Below are 19,506 nucleotides of genomic sequence, written 5' to 3'. Positions count from 1 at the left end.
TCCAACTCGGGTGTGCGTGTGCGAGAAACCTTCACTGACTACTTCGAGTCCTGAAGGTGCCGTGCACTGGCAAAACTCCTGTGCTGGTGTTGAGCAGCCAGGACAGCAGAGAAGATCTGATGACTAACTACAGGCAAGCAAGGTCTGTTTTTCTATAAAAATGTGAAAACCCAAAAAAGGTTAATAAAAATTCACTTTGTTTTTAAAATAAAATCTGGTCTCCATTATTTTGTCAAACTCCTTGTTGGGGCCCTAGTAGCACTCTAGATCCTATTAACACATGGGTAGTGTCGACATCATGACACCCTACTGTAATAATGCCCACCGTCCTGGCCACTTTATGTAACAATGTCTCTCATCGTAAGCCCCTTCCAGTTATAATGTTCCCCATCTTGGCCCTCTTCTTATTAAAATATGCCACATCCTGAACTCGTCAGGGATGTCCATTGTCACCGTTATTGTTTGCTGTGGCGATGGAACCGTTAGCGATTAAAATTCGTAACTCCAAAGAAATACAAGGCTTTAGATATGGGGAATTGGAGGAAAAGATCGCCCTATACGCGGATGATATACTCCTGTTCTTAAAAGACGGCGGAGAAGCACTGACTGAGGTCATGGGCCTTATAGGGAAATTTGGATTCTTTTCCGGATTGAGAATTAATTGGGACAAGTCATGTATCATGGGGATTGATAGAGAGTTGGGATGTCGAGATGTGGGGGAGGCAGTTGGACACTTGAAAGTAGTTAAGGAGTTTAAATACCTCGGAATATGGGTATCTATGCCTGTATCTAGATTTCTCGAACTAAACTTGGACCCATTACTAGTTAAATTCAAAGTTAAGATGACAGCATGGTGTAAACTAGTACTATCAATAGTGGGGAGGACGAATCTAATTAAAATGATAATGATGCCTCAGTTGATGTATGTCCTCCATAATGCCCCGGTTTGGATCCCAAAGAAAAAATTTTACAAAATTAATACCATTTTTAGAGAATTGATCTGGGGGAAAAAACAAGCAAAAATTAAATTGGAAATACTGCAAAGGGGGAAGGAAGAGGGTGGGTTGGCGGAGCCAAATCCATGGATATACTTTGTAGCAACGCAGGGGCAGCACTTTAGGGGCTGGCGAGAGGAGGGGAACTTGAGCGTTATGGGGGAAATTTTGGCCCAAATGACCAACAAGAGAACATTGGTACAGGGTCTGGAAGCAGGAAGCTTTGGGAGATTTGGGAAGGACATACCCACATTTGGACTAATGCACAAAATATGGCAGCATATCAAACTTCTTAGAAGAGTTGAGGAACTGACGATATACACACCTATCTGGGATAATGTGAACCTATCGGAACTATATAAACTGAAGGACTATATCGATTGGGAGAGGAGAGGTTTGCAATATGTGTGGCAACTATTGGAGGGGTCCGAGATCAAGCCTTTTTCTGTCCTAAAAGAAGAGTTTGGACTCTCACGTAGTGGGGAATTTCGATATTTCGGTCTCAGGCATGCATTTCAAGCGCAGAAACAGACAACGAATATGACGGTACAGAGGGATGTGGTGTTGGACTATGTGTGTGCGTCCGGGGGTACGAGAGGCGTTATCTCTACCATCTATAGAGATTTATTATACTCTTACTTGGCTGGGTTTCCTCTAACAGTAAAATCTAAATGGGAGAGAGAAGTGGGAGAAATAGTAGATGAAACATGGGAGACTATTTTAGAGTACATACCTAAACTCTCTTTGAGTGAGCCAGGTAGGATATCACAACTATATATCGTACATAGAACATATAAGACCCCAGAACTTATGAGGAAAATGGGCTTGAGGGACAATGCGGAGTGTCCAAGATGTGGGTATGAACCTGCGGGAATGCTTCATATGCTCTGGTCTTGTCCAAGACTCTCGTCATATTGGGAGGAGGTTATAGGGCTTGTTGAGAAGATGTACAGATGTGAAATAGGAAGGGACCCAATAACGTGTGTTGGGGTACGTGGAGGAGGTGTCGGTGGGGAGTGCCTATAAGTCCATCATAGCAAAACTCTTATATATTGCCCGTAAGCTGATCGCACAAAAATGGATCGATGCTGAACCCCCAACGATTGGGGAGTTTGTCACTCGTGTGAATAACGTAATCCGATTGGAAGAGAGAATTTATAGAAGACGACATACAGAGGCACACTTTGAAAAAATCTGGGCCATGTGGTTACAGTGGAGACAATCACATTGAGAAAGTCTGTATTGCAGTTGGGAAGGGGGGAGGAGGTTGGGTTTGTTTTTCATCTCTTTTATGACGGGGAGGAAATTGAATGTCGTGTATTTTTTCTGTATGCAATGGAGATGATTTGAAAGCTTTGCCTAAATGTAATTATAACGACATTTGAATATAATAAAAAATCTTTGGTTAAAAAAAAAAATGCCACATCCTGGCTCCCTTACTGTAATAATGTCCATTATCCTGGCACTTTCCTGAAACAGTGTTTCACATCCACTTATGTCCCCCATCTTGGGCACCTTCCTGGTATAATGACCCCCCCTTGTGATATAATGTCACACATTCTGAACCTCTTTTTGGTATAATATCCCCATTCATTGTCCTCTTCCAGTATTAAGGTCCCCCTCCCATCATGGGCCAGTTCCTTTTACATCATCCCCAGTCATGGTGGGCCTTTACTGTATCAATTTTTATTTATTTTTTTTAAAGAAATTATAACACACAGGGTTATTTTAAAAAACATTTTTAATAAACAATGTTTTAAATAAAAAAAGATGAAAAGACAAACAGCACCCTGTCAACAGGACAGAGTAGGGGGGTGGGACGTCCAGCCTGGTTGGTGAGACCACAAAATTTTTCAAAAACTGGTAATGTGGATCGTATCCATAGGTGGGAAACATGTCTTGGGAAGACATAGAAGAGTTGGGGGAAATAATATTATGACCTGAGGTGCTGGTGGTCGGCCATAACCAAATGCTTCTGCAGCGTCAGGCCTGTTTGCTGCCGCCTGCCCAAAACACTGCGATGCTGCTGGTGGTGGTGGAGGCCCACTTTGGGGATTAAATATGTTAAGAATCCCCGTCATTATAGCTGATGACGCGGGAATTGGGGATGGGACGTCAAGTCATTATAAGTAAATTGACTGTTAACATGAAGATTCTGCCGGTCCCGTGGAATGGATCTTAGGCGGCTGGCTAAAAATGAGCAGAATATGTCCAGCTCTTCTTGCTTCGACGAAGTGTCAAGCATACTGATGGTTCGACTAGTGAGGTTTTCTAACGCACTAGTCAAAGTCTCAGTATTTGGGACCTTTTTTGGTGCCGCTCTTCTCGATGCCACGGGACTGGCAGAAGCAGCCCCCATCCTAGTGGGCCTTGACAAGCCACCAGCAGAGCTACAGGCAGCGCCCGATGCAGGAGCAGCAACACAGGACTCTGACGCCACCTCCACCCCAGATGCCGAAGTGCCAGCTGCAGAAGATGTTGGCGTTGCAGCTGATACATCAGAGGGCGCCGAGGATGTTGGCCTGGCCTCAGAAGCATCCGGTGAGGAGTACAGCAGATGTTCCTCGGCCTCCTCTCACAGACCCTGCTCCGGGCTGTTTTGATGGGCCGGTGGAGTTTCAGCCCTCATGTTGCCGTCAGTTCTGTAGAAGGAAGAAAAAACCCCATGTTAATAAAAGACTACTTTAAAATGTTAACAAAATTTAAAAAAAAAAAAAAAAAAAAAAAAAAATTACCTCTGCAAGTTCTTGCTAGGTGATATGAACTGGAGTTGGTCAACATATTGAACCTTCCTCGGAGGCGAGCTTCCACTTGCAGTTTTCATCGACTTAATGAAGCGATCGGTCACTGACCTCCCAATGTTCCTTTACATCGTCCACTGAAATGAAACCATAAAAAAAATTCTTAAAAATAAATCTTTTCAAAAACTGGACAAATTCAAATTATGAAATACATACTAATCAGTTTTTGTCCAGCTAAAGGCAGATGAGGCCACTGTGGATACAGTTCCTTGACTATAGCCGGCCAGACATCCCGCTTAGAACCTTTATATTCTTCACAGGAGCGGTCCCAAACGGCCGGATATTTCTCAATCTACAATAAAGTTAAGAAGTTATTTTGAAATAATTGTGTAGTCAACAATATAAATATATCATTATTTACATTTGCACCCATAAATTCATATATATCCACACGGAAACACTTTCAAAACCAATATAGTTATGTATGAATCCATGTACACATGTGCACACACACAACCACCCCAACACGGCTCTTTCAGCCTACTTACCGTTACGAATCCTACGATTGCCCTAATCCCAATTCCAACACTAATCCCAAACCATAATTTTAAATTATTTTTAATTCAAATTAGGATTTGGGATGGGATTACGGTTAGGGTTTGTATTAGGGTTAGGGTATTTTTTTTTTTTGGGAAGGGGGGATTAAAAATGGGGTGTGTGTGCGTATGTGTGTATGTATATGTGTGTATATATATATATATATATATATATATTCAATGCAAGAAAGCGGACGGCACCACTGTTACCGTACTAAGGTCCGTGGCTGGCAGCAGGCGGAGAGCTCACATCCAGGACTCCCGGGTGCTTGACCTCGTAGCAAGGCGAATGTAGTTTCCAAGAGAAAAAGGTCGCACTCTGCGGGATAATGATGAATGTTTATTGACACTGAATTACATGTCACGTCGGAGATGTGCAGGAGAGTGTGTCAAATGGCTGACTACGGCCGTTTCACGCTACTCGAGCGCTTCCACGGGTCCCGTGGAAGCGCTCGAGTAGCGTGAAACGGCCATAGTCAGCCATTTGACACACTCTCCTGCACATCTCCGACGTGACATGTAATTCAGTGTCAATAAACATTCATCATTATCCCGCAGAGTGCGACCTTTTTCTCTTGGAATATATATATATATATATATATACATATACACTCACTGGCCACTTTATTAGGTACACCATGCTAGTAACGGGTTGGACCCCCTTTTGCCTTCAGAACTGCCTCAATTCTTCGTGGCAGAGATTCAACAAGGTGCTGGAAGCATTCCTCAGAGATTTTGGACCATATTGACATGATGGCATCACACAGTTGGCGCAGATTTGTCGGCTGCACATCCCTGATGCGAATCTCCCGTTCCACCACATCCCAAAGATGCTCTATTGGATTGAGATCTGGTGACTGAGGAGGCCATTTGAGTACAGTAAACTCATTGTCATGTTCAAGAAACCAATCTGAGATGATTCGAGCTTTATGACATGGCGCATTATCCTGCTGAAAGTAGCCATCAGATGTTGGGTACATTGTGGTCATAAAGGGATGGACATGGTCAGCAACAATACTCAGGTAGGCTGTGGCGTTGCAACGATGCTCAATTGGTACCAAGGGGCCCAAAGAGTGCCCAGAAAAAATTCCCCACACCATGACACCACCACCACCAGCCTGAACAGTTGATACAAGGCAGGATGGATCCATGCTTTCATGTTGTTTACGCCAAATTCTGACCCTACCATCCGAATGTCGCAGCAGAAATCGAGACTCATCAGACCAGGCAACGTTTTTCCAATCTTCTACTGTCCAATTTCGATGAGCTTGTGCAAATTGTAGCCTCAGTTTCCTGTTCTTAGCTGAGAGGAGTGGTACCCAGTGTGGTCTTCTGCTGCTGTAGCCCATCTGCCTCAAAGTTCGACGCACTGTGCGTTCATAGATGCTCTTCTGCCTACCTTGGTTGTAACGGGTGGCAATTTGAGTCACTGTTGCCTTTCTATCAGCTCGAACCAGTCTGCCCATTCTCCTCTGGCATCAACATGGCATTTCCAGCCACAGAACTGCCGCTCACTGGATTTTTTTTCTTTTTCGGACCATTCTCTGTAAACCCTAGAGATGGTTGTGCGTGAAAATCCCAGTAGATCAGCAGTTTCTGAAATACTCAGACCAGCCCTTCTGGCACCAACAATCATGCCACGTTCAAAGGCACTCAAATCACCTTTCTTCCCCATACTGATGCTCGGTTTGAACTGCAGGAGATTGTCTTGACCATGTCTACATGCCTAAATGCACTGAGTTGCCGCCATGTGATTGGCTGATTAGAAATTAAGTCTTAACACACAGTTGGACAGGTGTACCTAATAAAGTGGCCAGTGAGTGTGTATATATATATATATATATATATATATATATATATATATATATATATATTTTGCATGCATGGGTTGGACAAAATAATGGAAACACCTAACGTTTTGGCATCATAATCTTCGAACACGTTATAACCATGCAAACCGTGACATATGGTAATGTTTTGTAGTTGATTATTTGTGTTATATGATGTGTATGTAAATTAACTGTTTGTTTTGCAGAATTGTAAGAACATTGAAGAGAACCGGATACCAATGGCAGACCTCTTGGATTTTCAAAGAGGCCAAATTGTTGGTGCTCGTATGGCAGGCGCTAGTGTAACAGAAAGTGCCCGAATGCTTGGCGTGTCAACAAGAGGTACTGTCTCCAAAGTAATGACTGCGTTTGAAAGAGAAGGAAAAACGTCCGCAGCAAAGCACAGGTCCGGCCGAAAGTCGAAATTGACTGAGAGACCGTCGGACTCTAAAGCGAATTGTGAGACTACGGCTCCGAAAATCACTACTGAGCTCAATGAACACCTATAGAACCCAGTTTCCACGAAAACTGTTCGTCGAGAGCTGCACAAATCTGGATTCCACGGAAGAGCTGCAATTCGAAAACCGCTACTCTCAATGACAAATGTTTCCAAGCGTTGAGTGGTGTAGAAACCTCCAGAATTGGTCCCTCGAGCAGTGGAAACGTAATATTCTCACACGAATCATCGTTTACCCTATTTCCAACCTCCGTCCAAGTGTACGTTTGGAGATAGCCGAAAGAAGCATTCCATCCAGACTGCCTTCTCCCAACCGTAAAACATGGCGGAGGTTCTGTGATGATCTGGGGTGCTATTTCGTGGAGATCCGCTGGGCCAATGATATCCCTTCATGGGAAAATTAACAGCCGCGATTATTTAGGCATTTTGGGCGACCAAGTGAATCCTATGGTTCAAACACTGTTCCCGGAGGGGAACGCCATCTTTCAGGATGATAATGCACCAATTCAGCTAGAATCGTTAAAGCATGGCACGAGGAACATTGTAATGAAGTTGAGCATCTCATCTGGCCCCCCACAATCCCCAGGCCTCAACATTATTGAGCATTTATGGTCAATTTTAGAGATTCAAGTTAGACGTTGATCGCCGCCGCCATCGTCGCTCAAAGAACTGGAGGGTGTTTCAACTGAAGAATGGGCTAAAATTCCTTTGGAAACCTCAGAGAATTGAGGCTGTAAACGCCGCAAAAGGTGGACCTAAACCATATTAAACTAACTTTTGTTGATGTCTCCAGGTGTTTCCATTATTTTGTCCAACCCCTGTGTGTGTGTGTGTGTGTGTGTGTGTGTGTGTGTGTATCTCTCATATATATGTGTGTGTATATATATATATATATATATATATATATATATATATATATATATATATATATATATATATATATAATTTTATTTTTTTTGGGAGGGGGGGTTTAAAAATGGGGTATATATGTGTGTGTGCGTGTGTACACACAGACGCCGCACACAGACCACATATAGACCGCACCCCCGACACACACAGACACGCACACCGAGACACACACACACCGACACTTACCACACTGATCAGGAGGCCCACATCCAGGTCCATCCTGCGATACCATTCCATACTGGCAGCCATGATCCAGGAAGACAGGAATTATGGGATTGATTCCTGTCTTCCTGGGTTATGGGATGGCCTGATGTCACTTCCTGTTGTGTGCGATTTGAGTCGCTTGAAAAACCGCAAATATTTGTTACATTTGCAATTTGAAAGCGTTTCAATACAAGTCTATGTATGCGGAATCGCGTGCGATTCCGCAAATTAATGAATGCTGCGATTTTTACCGCTAAGCGTTTCCGCAGCGGTAAAAATTGCACCATTAGCACAACATGTGCGGATTACATTAAGATTACATTGGATGTTTTACTTAAGTGTTTCCGCGGCAGAATCGCGCGTCTAAAAGCGCCGCAGAAACGCTTAAAAAAAAAAAAAAAAAACGCAACGTGAGCACATAGCCTAAGTGTAGGTGCTAGGCAGGTTATTAACTCAAATGTTTTTTTGTATGCTAATTTTATGGTCAAGAGAGCCAGAAGGTTGTTTCCAGTCATTGTCAGCCAGACCATTATCTAGACAATGAAGCTGTCTGCTTCATAGATCCATGCTGGAGGGATGATGAATGATGATCAGTAGATCTGCGCCATTACTAGTCCTTAGTCCTCAGAAGTCCCTGGTCCCACACTCTATACCCCTGAAACTGAAAGGGTGGGCTGGAATAAATGTAATTAAGTGCGTACAGAACAGAAGGAAACATATTAACAGAATATGATGGTGTATGGCTGAACCCAGGATTAGGTACCCCCAATCTCATATTGATAGGGGTAACAGTTGAAATGGCAAAAATCTTAGTTGCTAGAAAAGTCATAGAGGGTTAATATTTGACTGTCCAGTATCTTGCCATCGGAGATCTGTCTGTGTAAAGGTTCAGTAATTTCTGGGATCATCCATTAAACAAGCTTTTTTTTATTTTATTTTCTGAAGGTTTTTAAAGGATTACTGTGAACGAGGAAGATTCTCGGATTTGGATCTGATTGACAATCTGGGTTCTGCAATGTTGCTCAGTGATCGCCTGACATTCCTAGGTGGGTGTATTTATCAAACCTGCAATGTTGTACCAATGTTTAAGCCTAATTACTGTTATAGATCTAACCTAATGGTTGTGAATTTTTAATAAAGGAAAATACCGGGAGTTTCACCGGATGTACTGTGACCAGCGATTTGAAGTAGCCGCCGGCTTACTCCTTTCTCTCATGACTGCTCGCATTGCTCCCTGTTATTTTTGGCATACTTTACTGCTGGATGCACTGCCTCTGCTTGAGCAGCATCAGGTAAGTCATGTACTATGAACGCATGTTAGCAAAAATGCCTGAACTGCAAACGAAGATGTTTCCCAGAATTAAATTACTCTTCAGACCTCTCTAGCAAATTCCATGACGTATGCCAAAATGTTTCAGATGGTAATATTAGAATATTAGCCATCAACTGATACAAGATGTGAGTGCAATTTCCAGGACACAGCTCACGAATCAAAATCCAGAAACATTTTTTTTCCGTATTTCTATAGGGGAGTGGGACCTTGTTGTGTCCCCAGGGAAGGGGTGAGAGTGTACAGAACATTTTTCTCCTACGCCTCATAGGGGGGACGCAGACAGTGGGTGTTATGCTGCTTGCCACTAGGAGGACACTAAGTAAACACAGAAAACAAGTTAACTCCTTCTCTGCAGTATACAGTACCCTCTCGCTGGCTGGGAATTCCCCAGTTCTTGCTTAGTGTCTATAGGAGGCACTTGGGTCTGGCCTCAGACCCCACCGTTTTATTTTTGAATTTTCTGTAAATTTTTATTTTTTAATTAACGGAGTGAAGGGGGGGCGACGGTTCCTTTCTACGGCCCACTCTCTCCCGAACCAACAAGGCAAGCACGCGGAGTATACCTCCCCCGTACACTTTCCTGCGACGACTGGGGCTGATTCTTCTGGCGATGGTTCCTTTATGGTCCCGGTACCTCTCACTGATACGAGGGCAAGCGCACGGAGAAGATTTGATCATCGCTTTCGGAGGCCCTGAGTCAGCCCCATAGCTCTCCGTCCCCCTGCCCATAAGGTGGATCGATTGAGCAATACCCCTGTAACAACATCTCCGACTCTGCTACATCGCCTGGGAGCTTTTTTACATCAGGATCTGAGATGGGATGAAACCTGCAGGCTCCTAGACAGCGCAGACGGAGCGAGCACCGGATTGGAGGTATGGGGTCGGATCCTGGTCCCTGGGAGAAGCACTGACAGAGTCTCAGCGGCGGCATACCGACGCACCGTCACGGCCCCCGCTGCCCCCTTCACCCGGCGCTCGCCGTGGGTAGGCCCAAAGATTTAGTCCCCGGCTTTTCGGCCTACTAGGCCGCAATTTACATAGCGCCGCCCACTGTTGGCACCGCCGCCCACGTCTTTGGCGCCTCTCGCTCTGTACGAGAGGCGCCCTGCTAGTCACGGGGGCGATGTCCTTAACCCCTTCTCTGCTTCTCGGGCTTTGTGACAGCTGCGGGGGTGCGCGCACTGATGGACAACATCTGGTGACGCTACACGGCCACCGATATTCCTCCCAGGGATCTGCTCTCAGAGAAAAGCTTAACCCCTTCGTAGCACATTCCCTGCAGCGCAGGCACTGCTTGTAACCCTTTCACGGCTACTATATCTCAGTCTAAGAAAGCAAAAAAGGGGGCTAATAAGAAGCGCCTTGTTCTTTACCGCTGGTACCTATTGCAAGACTGCATTGCCCAGTACCCAGACTAATCCGCTATGCACGGATTGCAACCCGGCTTGTGCTAAAACTCCATCCGCTGCAAGGTGCTCCCTGCGTTTAGTCCCCCTGTGCGGGCTGCGTCCTTGTCATGGTCTGTGGAGTCACTGACCAAGGCTATAGACTCCTCCGGGAATCCTCTTTACCACCCGAGGAGGGTTTTGGCGACTGCCGGGAACTGTCTGCAAGCAGGGGCCGTGCTCGTTCAAGTGATCCTCGGGTCTCTAGAAAGCGGACCTATGACGCGTCCCCTAGTCACGCTCGCGATTCAGCATCGGCGAGTTCTGTCTCTCGCTCTCCCTCTCCTAATGTTCGCAGAGAACATGTCTCTGAATTCGAGTCTGACATGTCCCTCAGAATTCCCCAAATGTCCATGAATCGCTTGATTCTCTGACAGTCATTCAACAAGTTTCTGACGTTGGACGAGGAGAATATTCCCGCTCCAGAGCACGTTATCTACTGTAAAACTAAACGTGTACGCAGGGTATTTGCCAGCCATCCGGAGTTGAAGGACATTGTCCAGAAACGTAGGAACCGACCACATAAGTGGTTCACAGCAGGGCTGTGGAGTCGGTAAGCCAAACCTGCAACTCCGACTCCTCAATTTCCCTTACTCCGACTCCCACATATATTGCTTATATTTAAGTGAAAAATTTATTGTAGTACAATGTGAACATCAGACATTTAATCATTTCTATGATCCAATAATCAAGATATTTAGATATTATGTTCTATTTATTGGAATACAACTTTAGAGCACAAAAAACTAATCAATTGTAAATATGTAATACACTGTATAATATCGATTACATACATACGGTACAGACAAACGTTTGGACACACCTTTTCATTCAAAGAGTTTTCTTTATTTTCATGACTATGAAAATTGTAGATTCACTCTGAAGGCATCAAAACAATGAATTAACACATGTGGAATTATATAATTAACAAAAAAGTGTGAAACAACTGAAAATACTGTAGGTTATATTCTAGGTTCTTCAAAGTAGCCTTTTGCATTGATTTCTGCTTTGCACACACTTGGCATTCTCTTGATGAGCTTCAAGAGGTAGTCACCGGAAATGGTTTTCACTTCACAGGTGTGCCCTGTCAGGTTTAATAAGTGGGATTTCTTGCCTTATAAATGAGGTTGGGACCATCAGTTGTGTTGTGCAGAAGTCTGGTGGATACACAGGTGACTGTCCTAATGAATAGACTGTTAGCTGCTTTTTTCTTGCCATAATACAAATTCTAACAGTCTATTCAGTAGACTGACTACCTCTTGAAGCTCATCAAGAGAATGCCAAGAGTGTGCAAAGCAGAAATCAAAGCAAAAGGTGGCTACTTTGAAGAACCTAGAATATAAGACATACAGTATTTTCAGTTGTTTCACACTTTTTATTATATGATTCCACATGTGTTAATTCATAGTTTTGATGCCTTCAGAATGAATCTACAATTTTCATAGTCATGAAAATAAAGAAAACGCTTTGATTGAGAAGGTGTGTCCAAACTTTTTTTCTTCTGTATTGTGTATGTGTGTGTGTGTGTATGTATGTGTATATATACACTCACTGGCCACTTTATTAGGTACACCTGTCCAACTGTGTGTTAAGACTTAATTTCTAATCAGCCAATCACATGGCGGCAACTCAGTGCATTTAGGCATGTAGACATGGTCAAGACAATCTCCTGCAGTTCAAACCGAGCATCAGTATGGGGAAGAAAGGTGATTTGAGTGCCTTTGAACGTGGCATGATTGTTGGTGCCAGAAGGGCTGGTCTGAGAATTTCAGAAACTGCTGATCTACTGGGATTTTCACGCACAACCATCTCTAGGGTTTACAGAGAATGGTCCGAAAAAGAAAAAAAATCCAGTGAGCGGCAGTTCTGTGGCCGGAAATGCCATGTTGATGCCAGAGGTCAGAGGAGAATGGGCAGACTGGTTCGAGCTGATAGAAAGGCAACAGTGACTCAAATTGCCACCCGTTACAACCAAGGTAGGCAGAAGAGCATCTCTGAACGCACAGTGCGTCGAACTTTGAGGCAGATGGGCTACAGCAGCAGAAGACCACACTGGGTACCACTCCTCTCAGCTAAGAACAGGAAACTGAGGCTACAATTTGCACAAGCTCATCGAAATTGGACAGTAGAAGATTGGAAAAACGTTGCCTGGTCTGATGAGTCTCGATTTCTGCTGCGACATTCGGATGGTAGGGTCAGAATTTGGCGTAAACAACATGAAAGCATGGATCCATCCTGCCTTGTATCAACGGTTCAGGCTGGTGGTGGTGGTGTCATGGTGTGGGGAATTTTTTCTGGGCACTCTTTGGGCCCCTTGGTACCAATTAAGCATCGTTGCAACGCCACAGCCTACCTGAGTATTGTTGCTGACCATGTCCATCCCTTTATGACCACAATGTACCCAACATCTGATGGCTACTTTCAGCAGGATAATGCGCCATGTCATAAAGCTCAAATCATCTCAGATTGGTTTCTTGAACATGACAATGAGTTTACTGTACTCAAATGGCCTCCTCAGTCACCAGATCTCAATCCAATAGAGCATCTTTGGGATGTGGTGGAACGGGAGATTCGCATCAGGGATGTGCAGCCAACAAATCTGCGCCAACTGTGTGATGCCATCATGTCAATATGGTCCAAAATCTCTGAGGAATGCTTCCAGCACCTTGTTGAATCTCTGCCACGAAGAATTGAGGCAGTTCTGAAGGCAAAAGGGGGTCCAACCCCTTACTAGCATGGTGTACCTAATAAAGTGGCCAGTGAGTGTGTATGTGTATATATATATATATATATATATATATATATATATATATATATATATATATATACATATATACACACACACATACACATACACATACACACATACACACCTCGGCTAAGATAAAGCCTAGATCCTCAGGCTACATTCACACTATGGGCGTAGCCAGGATCAAAATTAGGGGGGGGGGGCTGAACCTCATACTGTTCTGCAGAATTTCAATTTCATATTGCACACCTCAGCTACTGCAGAACCTCATACTGCACACCCCTACACTTGAAAATAAAGCCTGCACCTCAAGAACATGTGGTGGTGAATGCAGTCTATTTATTCCAACTATCAATTGATGTTGATGTGTTACTGAAGATGAGCAATGCCTGTCCTGGGTGTCCTTTTGGGCAGCTATGAGGTGTACCTGACTGGTGCTTAAAAAAAGGAGTGTTAGTCTGTGTGCTATCCGGCTTTCATTCTTTTTGGTACAGATATGAAATGGATATATAGATAGAGCAGATTTCTAATCTGCTTTTGCTATTGAAAACATTAGCTATGAGCTCAAAAACCTTTCAGGTGATCCATTTTTTAAAGAGCTGATCTGCTTTTGCAACTGAAAAACGTATACTCAAAAAACGCAGGAAAAACACTGTGTGTGAATGTAGCCTTAGATCAGGAATAGAAGTCATTTATAGGACATTTCATAACTTTCCCAAATTCCTATGAAAAAATATTCAGCACATTCTGCATTGAACTACTGTACCCAATTTATTATATATTTTAGGAGTCGGTCCATTTTAAACCGACTCCACCAAAATGAGCTACGACTCCGACTCCACAGCCCTGGTTCACAGGGAAAAAGCCTATCGAGGCTAAATACCCCTTTACTCCAGATCTAATGAAGGATTGATTACAGTCACCCTCGGTGGATTCTCCTGTATTGTGCCTTGCTCCTAAAACGCTTTGATCCATTTCTAAGGGCTCTTCAGTCAGAAACCCCTCCAATTATCAAATTGGCTACCTCGCCAGTTCAGTTTTGGCGCTCCAGGAGTGGCTTTTTTCCCATCTTTCGCGGCGACTTGAGTGGCTAAGGCAATGGCTACTTGGGCAGAAGTCTTAATTACTGCCTTCCAACATAGCAACCCTCCGGAGACAGCCAGTGTCGCCAAGCAGATAACTCACGCAGGGGATTTTGCAGTAGACTCCTCTTTAGATGCCGCTAATTGCGCTGCTAAGGCAACCGCTAATGCAGTCTCCATCAGAAGAGCCCTATGGCTACGCGACTGGCGGGCAGATTCCACCTCCAGAGACTTCTCTGCCGTATCAAACTGGTCGCCTGTTTGGACAAGAAACTAGACCAGCTCATTTCTGAAACTTCCGGGGGGGGGGGAGAGTAGGTTTCTTCACCAAGGGGCTCCCCGGCCGTTTTTGGAATCCACAACCTTCTATTCCGGATCAGGTAGGTCCCCGCGTGGAGACAGAGGTTCCCAGGTCTCTCACAGACCTAACCACTCTTGGAAACCCAGGCCGACAGCATCTGGATCTAAGGAAGCAGATCCCTTAGATCCTCCACTCAATGACTTGTGGTATCTGGCAGACACCGACAAAGTAGGCGGCCATCTGCTGTCATTCAGTCACAGCCTTCCTTCGGGCCGTTCATGCGTCGCAGAGGGACGGAGTCATCCTTCTGGTCCCTCAAGACGAATGGGTCAGCGGTTTTTTACTCAAACCTTTCTTTGTGGTTCCAAAGAAGGAAGGAACAATGCGGTCCATACTGGACCGCAAGCTGTTAAATTAGTTTGTCAAAGTACGGCAATTCCGAATGGAATTCCTCCAATCGGTGTTGCCTCCATGCAAAAGGGAGAGCCCCTATCATTCAGCAGTTCCTGCATTTTGCAATTTGAGAAGAACACTTCTAGTTCGTTGCCTTGCCCTTCAGTCTCGCCACCGCCCCCAGGGTCTATACCAAGGCCATGGCGGCTGTTATGGCCATTTTCCACGCTCGGGGAGTGGTCGTACTGCCGTATCTGGATGACCTGCTGATCAAGGGTCCATCCCTTCCAGCCTGCGAGAAATCTGTGGATATCACAGTAAATACACTTTCTTGCCTGGGTCGGAAGATAAACCTCAAAGTCTTCCCCAACACCGGTCCAGCAGACTTCCTTTTTGGAATTGATCTTGGACTCTTCCCGCGGGTTGGTCATTCTCACTCCTGAGAAGGCCCGAGCCTTACAACAGGCAGCGCGGACTCTTTCTCGACTGTTTTCTCACTCCATACGCTTTCAGCATGATAGTTCTCGGAAACATGGTGGCAGCGATGGGAGCCGTCCCATTTGCACACCTCCATTTCTGCCCTTTACAACATGCGTTGCTGTTAACTTGGGACAAGAACCCGTTCTCTGGACCGCCGGTTCCTTTTGTCCCTGCGGGTCAGACGAGCCCCCAAGCGGGGGACACTGAAACCCTCCCTGAGTTAAGCGAAGTTCTTTCTCCCAGTACGATGGTCGGGGTGACCATCGACGCCAATCTCCTAGGCTGGTGTGCGTTTTTTTCTTCGTTACCACACGGCACAGGATTGTTGGTTAATTCAAGAGCCATGTCTCCCCATCAACATCTTGGACATTCGAGCTATCAAATTAGCTCTACTGAGTTTCCACCATCTCCTCGCAGGTAACCTCATCAGGATCCAATCCGACAACGCCACGGCTGTCGTGTATATCAACAGTCAGGGGGGTACTCGGAGCAGGATGGATATGCACGAAGTGAGTCACATCCTCCATTGGACCGAGACCAACCATTCGCCCATCTCAACAATCCACACCCCGGGTGTGGACAATTGGCCGGTGGTTTTTCTCTGTCGCCAAGGCCTTGCCTCAGGAGAGTGGTCTCTTCATCCGGAAGTGGAAGTTTTTTTTCAGCAGATCTGCCGTCGCTGGGGGACTCCGGATGTGGATCATATGGCCTAAAGACTAAACAGGGTTCTTCGATTCATTACCCGAACGCCCGATCCATGCGCCATCCGAGCGGACACTCTAGTTCTGCCATGGCACCAGTGCTGGCTCCCGTGCATTCTTCCCTTGCTCCCAAGGGTCATCAAGAAAATTAGAGCAGAGGGAATACCAGTGATCCTAGTCGCGCCAGATTGGTCATGCTGGCCATTCTATGCAGAACTAGTACAACTAGTCGCCGGTGTTCCCTGGCGACTTCCAGATCGCATGGATCTACTCTCACAGGGCCCGATTTACCACCAGAACCCCGGGGCCCTGTCTTTAATGTTGAATCCTGGTGTTTAGCACAGGCTCTTTTTTTCTCCCAATGTGATCGCCACCATGATTAATGTTAGGAAGCCCATGTCCATGCGCACTTATCACCACACCTGGAGAACCTTCTTATCGTGGTGCAAGGATCATGGTCGATCCCCACTGGTATTTTCTATTCTTTCCATATTGAAATTCCTACAATCCGGATTAACGTCAGGGCTCGTGCTTAGCTTGCTCAATGGCCAGATTTCAGCCTTGTCGGTGCTATTCCAATGCAAAATTGCCACCGGACTTCAGATGAAGATATTCATTCAGAGTCTCCCAGGTGGCACCTCTATATTTTAAGGGCCATGGGAATCATGGGACTTTAACTTGGTTCTCGAAGCCTTACAGGAGGCTCTTTTCGATCCACTGCAGGACGTACCACTAGCTATTCTCTCTTGGAAGGTGGTCTTTCTAGCAGCAATTACGTCAATTACACAAGATTCTGAATTTGCAGCCCTGTCCTGCCGTCCTCCGTTCCTGAATTTTTCATCAGGACGAGGCAGCTCTTAGGACGTCCCCGTCTTTCCTGACCAAAGTCGGGTCGTCTTTTCATCTCAGTGAAGAAATTGTTTGGCCTTCCTTCTGTCCGGCTCCAGTCCATTACATTCAGAGGGCCTTCCACGCCCTCGATGTGGTCAGGGCTCTTAAGATGGTATATCTCGCGGACGGCTCCCTTCCACAAGTCAGATGCCCTGTTCGTACTTCCACAGGGGCATAGGAAGGGTCTAGCGGCTTCAAAAACCACGCTAGCCAGGTGGATTTTCTTGGCTATTCAGGAATCCTGCCATGTCCAGGACACCTGTCCCAGCAATGATTCAGGCGCATTCTATCCGCTCAGTGGGCGCCTCTTGGGCCATTCGGCACAAGGCGTCGGCAGAACAGGTCTTCAACGCTGCGACTTGGTCCAGCCTGCATACCTTTACAAGACATTACCAAATTCATGCTCAGGCCTCTGCGGATGCAGCTCTTGGCAGATGCATCCTGCAATCGGCAGTACCACAGTGTTAAGCCAGTGGTACATAGGGTATTAGCAGTTGTATGCTCCCCACCCAGGGACTGCTTTAGGATGTCCCACTGTCTGTGTCCCCCAAAGGAGGCGTAGGAGAAATAGGGATTTTTGTGTACTCACCGTAAAATCCTTTTCTCCGAGCCAATCATTGGGGGACACAGCACCCACCCTGTCTGGCCTATTGGCTCACTGTAGCACTTTTAGGTTTTGATTATTGTCATTCGTTTAATGCTCCTACTGCTTTTTTCACTGAACTGGGGAATTCCCAGCCAGCGAGAGGGGGTATACTGCAGGGGAGGAGTTAACTTTTTCTGTGTTTACTTAGTGTCCTAGTGGCAAGCAGCATAACACCCACTGACTGTGTCCCCCAATGATTGGCTCGGAGAAAAGGATTTTTCGGTGAGTACACAAAAATCCCTATTTTTTTCATGTAAACTCCATCTCTTATCGGTTGGCAATTCCATGTGCTGCTTTATTACATTTAGGAGAATTTGCTTATTTCAAGTACTGCTAGGGTTAGATTCTTAGTCAAAAATGTCATGTGTTTTTTTCATACATAATGCTGCACTTGGATGCATAATTCCAAGAAAGCGCCCATGCATTTTAGAATGTGCCAAGTGTCAAATATCAGAAAATCCCAAGCTCCCCTATCAAACTGTTTCCTATAGGTGATCTTTTCTGCTGACCAGACATACCAGCTAATGAGCTGCTTGGAAGGGAACCCAAGAGCCCAGGTAAATTGCATTGGGTAACAGAATAAGAAGCGTCTACTGTAGGGCAAGTCAGAAAGCAATTATGGCTGACCACCATGTGGTTTGTGCTGTTTTCTTCCACAGGACAGCAGCAGCATTGAACACTCAAAGCTTCAGATGCTTAGGCTGGCTCTTGCACGAAACCTTGCCCGCGCCATTGTTAAAGAAGGAACTGCTCAAATGTAAATAGAGAATATCTCATGTAGTTATGTTTTGCAAATAAACATCTTGTTCTTATTTTCTTTTTGAGCTTACTGATGTTTGTGCAATTAAAAAAAGAAAAAAAAACAAAACTTGTGCAAAGAAAATACATCAAAACTGCTGTTATCACATGTATTAGTGGGTACAATATACTACAATGCCAAATCAGATATAATCTATGCACACATTACAGAATCAGCCTCATTCAGATATGTTGCGAATTCATGCAACAAATCTTATAGAAAGAGCACAGCATTCTCAACTGCATTGCTAATACGTAAAGGTATTCATCAGGTCTTTGCATAACCAAGTGATCATGGCGCAAAGGAAAAATGGTGAAGAGCTTTATCACTTCATTCTCAAGATTCTATATGATTCAGTTATGAGATGGGAAAAGGATTTTTACTAAAATTCCTTTTTCGTAGACTTCATTTGTGGACACGGAACCATGGTGCTGCTGCCACCATGAAGCTGACAGTGATAATTACAACCAAAGAAAAAAAAGACTGCTCTTACTCAGCAGGTTACACCGGCTTGCTGGCAATTAAGCTATTAAGTGAGAAAAACAGTAGGAAAAGCAGAAAATAATGACCAAAGGTCCAATGGAGCAGCAAGGATAAAAGGGTGGTGCTGCCTTCCCCTCCAATGAAGGCTATCAGAGAGGGATTATACTTTTAAGTCCAAAAATTCTTCTTTACCCTTCGCCACGACAGCACCCACTTGGAGGGATCCGCCCATAGGAACAGGAAACCTACAAAGATAAGAGGGCGGTCCACCTCTCCCCCTCAGTTGGTTTCCTGTTCCGATGGGGAACTGCAGGATACGCTACAGCTTACCTGGGCCAAGGAACCGCCTGTGCAGTGTCTGCGAGAACGGCAGGGGTTCCGGTCCAGAGGCAGCGACGGGGGAGTGCTGGAATCCGGCTCCCTCCTCGGCTGGTATGGAGTGCAGAGACACCGGTACCGGGTGGCGCCGACC

General features: G+C 45.2%; 1 protein-coding gene across 2 annotated transcripts in view; it reads left to right on the top strand.

The window, feature by feature from the left end:
* The window catches only part of NUP85 (nucleoporin 85), a 56,632-nt gene extending 38,068 nt beyond the window's left edge, over positions 1-18,564 (top strand). For both annotated transcript variants that reach the window (XM_073588024.1, XM_073588025.1), the window contains exons 16-19: positions 8,677-8,777; positions 8,872-9,023; positions 18,244-18,309; positions 18,412-18,564. In XM_073588024.1, the coding sequence (XP_073444125.1) occupies positions 8,677-8,777; positions 8,872-9,023; positions 18,244-18,309; positions 18,412-18,513 (421 nt within the window). In that variant the 3' untranslated portion in view covers positions 18,514-18,564. The remainder of the gene's footprint in view (positions 1-8,676; positions 8,778-8,871; positions 9,024-18,243; positions 18,310-18,411) is intronic.
* The last annotated feature ends 942 nt before the right edge of the window (positions 18,565-19,506 follow it).

This window comes from Dendrobates tinctorius, unplaced genomic scaffold (assembly GCF_039654945.1).
Source record: "Dendrobates tinctorius isolate UK_male_01 unplaced genomic scaffold, ASM3965494v1 ptg000103l, whole genome shotgun sequence".
Classification (NCBI taxonomy): domain Eukaryota; kingdom Metazoa; phylum Chordata; class Amphibia; order Anura; family Dendrobatidae; genus Dendrobates; species Dendrobates tinctorius.
The sequence above is the reverse complement of the archived record's forward strand: the minus strand, read 5'-3'. Positions and strand labels throughout refer to the sequence as shown.